Raw genomic sequence first — 8,614 nt, forward strand, 5'->3', positions numbered from 1 at the left:
GTACTGGCTCTGTGGCGAGTGTTGATTATAACACAGGATCTTTTAAAGTCAGACATTGTTTCCTTGTGTAGCTGTCCAGCTGACATATATTAATAATTCATAACAAAAAAATACGTAGCGCAACATACAATCCCTAGATGGGGCAACTTCCTGTGTTTCTCTGGGATAGAAATTATTAATGAAGAAGAACATGCGCTACATTATACGAATATTTTATAAGATATGATACCATAGAGGCACAGGCAGGTATAATTTTCAGAAAGTCTCCACATATTTACATAAAAATTCAAATTAAAATATATTTAGTTATAAAATCAAGTTACTTTAATTTTTCCTTTTAGACCATTAATTTCTGAGAAACCATTTGAATTTCAACTAGAGAGGGAGGCTAGAAGCAAAATTTAATAGATGACCCTCAAATATGTAATTGCAATTCTCGTACGCGTGTTTTAAAAATAAAAATTATTTTGACACTTTTTTACGCCAAAATAAAAAATAAATTATCCTATTGTATTTATCTAATGTACCCCAGCCACCCGCCTTATACAGATTGACATTAACATCACATTCATTTCATCAATTCGTTGTTCAGCTTCATATGAATTATGAGACATAGACACCAAACCCAAGACCAAATTTATAGGGAAAGTATATCCGATTCATCATGCATAGCAGACAACGGGACCAAATTCCTAGGGTTATTCCCTGTTACGGTTGTTCTAGGAAGGAAGGACCTCGAAGAATAACCAAGGAAGGAGTAGGGAATCCACAAGCAGAATGGATGTCGAACCAGGAACTTTATTGATTAGATTGGAATTTACAGAGAGAGTTTCTTACAAAAGCTGAATGAATACCCCTGCTGGAACTGCTATATATATATATAGCAATTCAGTTACAATGTAACTACTAATGGCTCAAGGTTTGCCACGTGTCTTAAGGCTAACAAACTACTTTTATGATCATGCATCAATCCTCCCTCCTTAAGCTAATCCTTGTCCTCAAGGATTAAAGTTAGGAAACTTCTTCAAATCAAAGAAGAATTCCCAAGTTGCATCCTCTGGCAGAAGATGCTTCCATTTGACAAGTACCTTAGTAACAACCTTGTTTCCTTGCTTGACTGTCATCCTGTCTATAATTACCTCTGGCTCCTTGATTCTTGTTTCTTCATCATTCCTCGGGCAATGAATGGATGTGCTAGCTTCTCCTACAAAACTTCTTCAACTGAGAAACATGAAACACACCGTGGATGAGTGATCCAGCTGGTAATTGGATCTTGTAGGCGACTGATCCAATCTTGTCGATTATAGCATAAGGTCCATAGTATTTTGGAGCTAATTTGGCACTGCTCCTAAACACTACAGAGACTTGTCTATAAGGGAGTAATTTCACAAACACCAAATCTCCAATTTCAAAGGCCTTATCTGGTCTCCTCTTGTCAGCCAGTTGCTTCATTCTTTCTTGTGCCATTTTCATGTGAAACTTGACCATCTTAAGTTGTTCCTCCCTCTTTTGCAGACTTCTATCAACAAGTTCAATCTTGGATTCTCCTAGTAAATAGGATAAGTAAGCTGGGGGTGCTTGACCATACATGATTTCATAGGGACTAGCCTTAATAGTGTTGTGATAGGTAGAGTTATACCACCACTCAGCTAAATGAAGCCATTTGGACCATTGTTTAGGACCATCTGAGCACATACACCTCAGATATGTCTCAATACACCTGTTCACTACCTTTTTCTGCCTATCTGTCTGAGGATGGTAAGCAGTAGAAAGTTGAACTTGAATTCCCTGGTAAGCCATGAAGTCCTTCCAGAATTGGTTGACAAAAATTGAGTCCCTGTCACTTGATATTGAAGTTGGGCAACCATGAAGCTTAAAGACATTATCCATAAATCATTGGGCCACATCAGAAGCATTATATGGGTGTTGTAATGCTATGGAATGAGCAGCCTTGCTCAGCCTGTCAACAACAACAAAGATTACTTGTTTTCCAAAGGAATTGGGAAGACCATCTATGAAGTCCATGGTAATGTGCTGCCAAATCAAATCAGGGACTGGGAGTGGTTGTAGCAACCCAGGAGAGGCAGAATTATCATGCTTACATTGCTGGCAGGTAGTACATTGATGGACAAACCTTTTAACGTCCTTAGACAATCCCTTCCAGTACACCATCGTCTTGACTTTTTTATAAGTGGCATCTTTCCCTGAATGCCCACCACAGGATGAAGAGTGCAACCAATTAAGTATTTCTTTTCTCAATTCAAGATTTTTACCAATGACTAGCTTAACTTTCCTCCTTAATTCTCCACCTAACCAAGAGAAATCCTTATGTGAAGAAGAATCTTTCGTAACTTCAGCAATCAGTTTTTGTAAGGCATCATCACCTTGCCAAGATGCCTTGATTCTCTCTAGTAGATCAGAATTGGGTTGGTGAGTGGAAATAGTAGCTCATTCAACTCTTGAAAGTGCATCAGCAGCTTGGTTCTCACTTCCCTGCTTATATTCAATAATGAAATCAAATTCCATAAGTTTTACAAACCATTTTTGTTGGAAGGCTATGGAAAGTCTATGGTCAAGAATATACTTAAGACTTTTGTGATCAGTTCTGATTACAAACTACTTAGGTAATAGGTAATGCCTCCACTTGTGTACAGCAAACACCACAGCTAGTAACTCCTTCTCATAGGTGGACAAGGAGTGTTGCTGAACATTCAAACTTCTGCTTATAAAGGCTATAGGATGATGATCTTGCATGAGAACAGCTCCTACCCCCGCTCCTGAGGCATCAACCTCCACTATAAAAGTCTTTGTAAAATCAGGTAAGGCCAATACAGGTGTCCGACTTAACTGATCCTTAAGACACTGAAATGCAAGCTTGGCTTCCTCAAACCAAGAAAAACTATCCTTTTTCAACATGTCATTTAGTGGTTTGGCTATGGTGCTATATCTCCGCACAAACCTTCTATAATAGCCTACCAATCCCAAAAACCCTTTCAACTGTTTGGGGGTCTGAGGAAGTGGCCAGTTCCTCACTGCTTCCACTTTAGTAGGGCTAGTAGAGACTCCCTCTCCCGTGATAAAATGTCCTAAGTATTCTACTAAAGTAACTCCAAAGTAGCACTTAGATTTTTTAGCCAACAAGGCATTTGCTCTCATGGTAGACAAGAAGGTTTGTAAATGATGCAAGTGATCCTTCATGCTCTTGCTGTAAATCAGAATGTCGTCAAAAAAGACCAGTAGGAACCTCCTCAAGTATTCTTGAAACACAAAATTCATTAAGCCCTAAAATGTGGCAGGGGCATTGGTTAAGCCAAAAGGCATAACCAAATACTCATAATGCCCTGAATGAGTTTTGAAAGTTGTTTTTATGTACATCTGCCTCTGCCATTCTGACTTGATTATAGCCAGACCTCAAGTCAATTTTGGAAAATACAGTAGAGCCATGTAGCTCATCCAATAGATCATCAACCAAGGGTATAGGGAACCCATCTTTTACTGTACCCTTGTTGAGGTCCCTGTAATCAATGCAAAGCCTCCAACTTCCATCCTTTTTACCAACCAACACTACAAAACTGCTGTAAGGACTACTGTTATTCTGGATAACACCACTATTTAAGTAATCTTGTACCAATTCATCTATTATGTCCTTCTATTGTTTAGAATACATGTATGGTATCTTATTCACAAGGTTAGTTCCTTGCACCAAAGGAATAGTGTGATCATGATCTGACCTTCTAGGTGATAGAGTAGTAGGTACTGCAAACACATCTTCATATTGAAGTAGCAACTTATCAATACTGTCAAGAATTGAGGAAGATGTGGCATGAGTGGACAGGGAATGGAGCAACAATCCTTCTTCAGACTCACATACTTGTAACATAGAAATGTGAACTCCTGCAGCTAGTGTCTTATGTATCCACTGCTTCCTAATTATCTTAATATTTATAGAAGAATTGCCTCTCAAGACATGTCTTTTTCCTTGAGCAGTGAACTCCATGGTTAACTTGTCAAAGTTCCATGTGATATTCCCCAATGTAATAAGCCATTTGATACCAAGAATCATATCACAGTAGCCTAAGGGTAATAGCAAGATATCTGAACTGAATGTAGTGTTCTGTACAAGCCAAGAGAACCCTTTCACCATAGTATTAATCTGCACTCTAGCCCCATGAGCCACAGTGACACTAACATGATCCATATCTTCAATTTTGCACCCTAGCTTCTTGGCTACATGAATATCTAAGAAATTATGGGTGCTCTCACTATCAATGAGAATGTGCAGGGGCTTCTTCCTTACCTGACCAGTGACTCTCAGGGTTTGAAACTTGGCTACTCCAGTTAGGGCATTTACTGAAATCAAGGGTTTCGGATTGGTTTCATGAGGAGGGTTTTCAGTAGGTCCTAGGTCTTCATCAGAGTCAGCATTCTCAGCTATTTCCATGGCATGGATTTGGAGTTTCTTATGAGTTTGGCTATGGACAGGGGTAAAGGGTTCATCACAAAAATAACAAAGACCCTTAGCCCTCCTTTCACTCATATAGGCAGGGGTGAGTTGTTTAGTGGTTTGTGTTGTCGGTTTTATAGGTTCTAAGGTTTTGGGAGGGTTTGGTAAGAGTGGTGGCTTTGTTACAGGGTTGGGTTTGAGGGTTTTAGAGAGTGGTTTGGCTTGCATGCTGATGGCATTGGCATTTTCATACATCTTAGCTAGGGAAAAGGCTTTCATAACAGAGGTTGGTTGGAACATTCTGACCATCATTTGAATCTCCATTTGCAATCCACCAAGAAAACAACTCAATTGATTAGCCTCAGATAAGTCAATTCTCGAAACAATTGCATCGAATTCAGTGTGATAATCAGTAACAGTGCCTTTCTGTCGAAGTCTCATCAACTCAGCCATTGGATCCTCGCAAACTTCACCAAATCTTTCAATCAAGATTTTCGTATAGTCAGTCCATGAGGGCAATTTATTGAGTCCCACATTCTTCACATACGCACTGTGCCATTGGAGAGCTTTGCCTTCAAAATGGACCACAGCCAAGCGCACCTTGTACTCTTCAGGGGTTTGATCCACCGAAAAGAAAGTGTCACACCGGATGATCCAATTCTTGACACCCTTGCCATTGAATCGGGGAAAATTCAAACGTGCGAGCCAAAACCTGATGAGCAAGAATTTTCATGGCATCAAAACATATCCTCGATCGTGCACTGCAATGAAGCTCCAATATCCATGAATCATTCTTCCATTCGCGTATTGAGACGTTCTTCAATTTCACGAATATGTGTTTGATTTCTGGTATTATCAACCATGGCGGAGTCGTAGTTGGAAGGTCGCTGTCTGATACCAATTGTTATGGTTGTTCTAGGAAGGAAGGACCTCGAAGAATAACCAAGGAAGGAGTAGGGAATCCACAAGCAGAATGGATGCCAAACCAGGAATTTTATTGATTAGATTGGAATTTACAGATAGAGAGTTTCTTACAAAAGCTAAATGAATACCCCTGTTTCTAATTCAACTTGAAGGCAGCACTCAAGGATAAATCATGTCTTTTCACAAACCGTCGCGATTGTGTGAAATCGGGAATGCTGCATGCTTAGCTGCCGAGTTGCATTTTTTGTGTTTTAGACTACATGCATATTTTACGAGAAATAATCATATTTAAGTGGGATATGAATAGTTAATTTCAACCACAAAACTTTTTTTATTATTTAAAACAAGTTGCATACCCCAAATTCGAAGTCCAGATTTCTAATTAAACTAAAATAATTCATATTAATTGATTCGCATGTTCTATGAATTTTTTTCTTCAATTTGAATTTATGAATGAAAAAAAGTCCCTCATAATTATCATATTCACATTGTCACCCGTCAAAAATATAATTCATTATTATTTTTTATCAACATTTATTAAAAATATCAAAATTATAAGTAATTTGACTCAATTAATTCTCTCTAATAGCAACAAAAATGTGTCTAGAAAGAACTTAATTTTCAACCGCACAAAAAAAAGACAAATTAGTTTGACGAAACACTAGACACTAGTGTATGAGTACAAAACTACGGGAGACGTAAATATGCAATGCTCCAATATTGTATATATGAAATGAAAATGTTACTCATCCATCTAATTTTTCTTTCATTTCACTTTTATCTCTCCTTTTTTTTCTTCTAATTCTCTCTTCCTTAATTTCTTACCACATCTATTACTTTCAGGGATGAATCCAAAAACCTTACAAGGGGCTGAAATTTTTTTTTCTTCCTTTATATTATTTAAATATTTAACTTTTAATAAATAGTAATTTTTAAAAAATTTATTATTTTTACACATAAAATTGAAACTAATTTTTATATTAAATAATGATAACCTCAATTATTATCTAATAATAACAAACACAAAACTAACTTTACACTAATTATCACTTTAATTATTGTAATAAAATAACAAACACAACTAATTTTACATAGATTTATACTAATTAATATTAGTCATTATTATAATAACAACATATAAAATTAATTTTATACTAATGTATATACACGAAAAGTTCCACAAGAGCAAAAAAGCTCCGGCCTATGTTTGCTCTCACTCTAGATCTATCTTTCATTACTTTGTATTTCTACTTCTTTTCTTTTCGTCTTATCTCTCTTACTTTAAACCTGAGTTCACCTCAAAATAAGAAGTATGAATATGATAACTCTATATGAAACCACCGTACTTAATAGGAGTGGGTAAGCGGGCTGACCCGCCCCGTGTAAGGCCCGTCCGCATAAGTCCGCATTGGCAGTGGACCGGGCCAATCCGCTCCCGCAGGCCTAGTTTTAAAAGAATTTCAATTTTAATAAAAATACAATATAATCAAATTAAGTTCAATACAAATGTAAATAAAATCTCAATAGTTAGTCAATTACATCAATAAAATAAATAAATCATACAAAAACTCAATTCATCATGTTTATAACTTGCAGATCAAGAGTTTCGTGGTTCATTCTCTTATCCCATGATTTTATCATATAATAATAGACAAGTGAAGTGTGATGGGTGTAGTAAGTTTATAAAAACAAAAGTATCTCTGCTACAGAATTGAGAAAAGAGGCATAGAATTTAAGAGTTTAATAACAATGAATCAATCCCAACAAAAATAGGATAAAAACAAATTCTAGAGAAAGAAGAGATATACTTTGCGTGGTGGCACGGTGTGGTGGGCCGAGGCTGTGCCGTTGTGGTGTGTCGTGTGACTGCGTGATTGTTAGTCGCATTTTGTCTTCTTTGTAAGAGAAAGACTCGTATGACATGCGAGTGTGCGTGACTACGTGGTGGAGAGAAACCGTGAGGAGAAAAAGTATTCTTAGTATGTTACAATGATAACTACTAAATATGATATGAGTTATTTTTTATAATAAAAATATATTGAAATATATTTAAAAATATTTATTTAATAATTATTTTTGGCTTAAATGATAACAATTGATATTTTTATTATTTATGACTTGGAGATATGAAAATGATAGATTAAAAGAGAAAAAGATCGAAAAAATATCAAAAAGAAAGATTTTTTTTATCACTTATCTTTTTTATAATAAAAATATATTGAAATATCTTTAAAAATATTTATTTAACAATTATTTTTGGATAAGAATTGATATTTTTATTATTTATGACTTGCAGATATGAACAGGATAGATTAAAAGAGAAAAAATCGAAAAAATATCAAAAAGGAAGATTTTTATTATTTATCACTTATCTTTTTTTATATTAATCTTTTATTTTTCTTATCTTATCTTTTTTATCTTTATCATCTTTTAATTTAAATCTTTTATTTTTATCTTTAAATATTTTATTTTTATCTAATATATATTTCTTTATCTATTATTTTAAAAAAAAGTTTAAAGTAAAAAAAAAGAGAAAATCAAATATAATATAACTGAGTCAGGATTACACAAATCAAACCTAATACAGGCTGCGGACAACCCGTGGAACCCGTGGAACCCGCATGCTAAACCCGCATAGTCCGCGGGTTAAACGGGACGGATCCAAAAATATGATATAACCATGAAACATTTAAAAAAATTGGTCTATAATCCACGCAGACCGCGGGTCCCGCGGACCAGTCCATAGACTTGGACCCGTTTACCCACCCCTAATACTTATTGATATACATTCATATTTCCAATGACTACCTCTTCGAATTTTGAATTGCAAGCATGCGCAGTGTTCTGGCTATATTTGGCATGCTACAGCCAAAACCAAATCAGATGCCTAAGTTAGGAATGGTAACTAAGCTCTTTTGACAAATAAGCAACCTAAATGCGTGTTGAATTATCTTTTTCTCGTTGGTGAGAGTAGAAAGGTATATTCAAAAGCACGATAAGCAAAAAGAAAAAAAAAAAAAAAGACTAGGACCTTTTTTATTTTGTTTTGTTTAGGCCCAGTTAAATATTTTATTGTGTTGAATTTATAGAGAGAAAAGGAGATAAAAAATAAGACCAAATAACTTATCTTTTTATTCATTTTCATCCTTTATTTTTTTAGAAAGTTTATATTAATCATTTATTTTTTAGAATTATTTCAAAATGATGTTTCTGTTAGTTTAAAAATAATGTTGTTAATAATATTTA

At 35.4% G+C, this 8,614-nt stretch overlaps 1 protein-coding gene across 1 annotated transcript; it reads right to left on the minus strand.

Moving 5' to 3' along the window:
* Positions 1-2,448: 2,448 nt before the first annotated feature.
* On the minus strand, positions 2,449-6,198 carry LOC114397062. Its single transcript, XM_028359190.1, has 5 exons — positions 6,194-6,198; positions 3,686-5,156; positions 3,374-3,595; positions 2,653-3,282; positions 2,449-2,493 (listed from the first exon to the last, which is right to left on the minus strand). Exons 1-5 carry the CDS (start codon positions 6,196-6,198, stop codon positions 2,449-2,451), a joined length of 2,373 nt encoding a protein of 790 aa, XP_028214991.1.
* Positions 6,199-8,614: the final 2,416 nt, after the last annotated feature.

The sequence above is a fragment of the Glycine soja genome, chromosome 18, assembly GCF_004193775.1.
Source record: "Glycine soja cultivar W05 chromosome 18, ASM419377v2, whole genome shotgun sequence".
In the NCBI taxonomy this organism is placed as follows: Eukaryota; Viridiplantae; Streptophyta; class Magnoliopsida; order Fabales; family Fabaceae; genus Glycine; species Glycine soja.

Bases quoted from the DNA above. Each gene is read 5' to 3' on its own strand.
- LOC114397062 (XM_028359190.1), bottom strand. The intron at 3,596-3,685 runs GTGAATAAGATA...GGTGTTATCCAG, and splicing joins TGGTGCAAGGAACTAACCTT to AATAACAGTAGTCCTTACAG. The intron at 3,283-3,373 runs GTACATAAAAAC...GCCACATTTTAG, and splicing joins TCAGAATGGCAGAGGCAGAT to GGCTTAATGAATTTTGTGTT.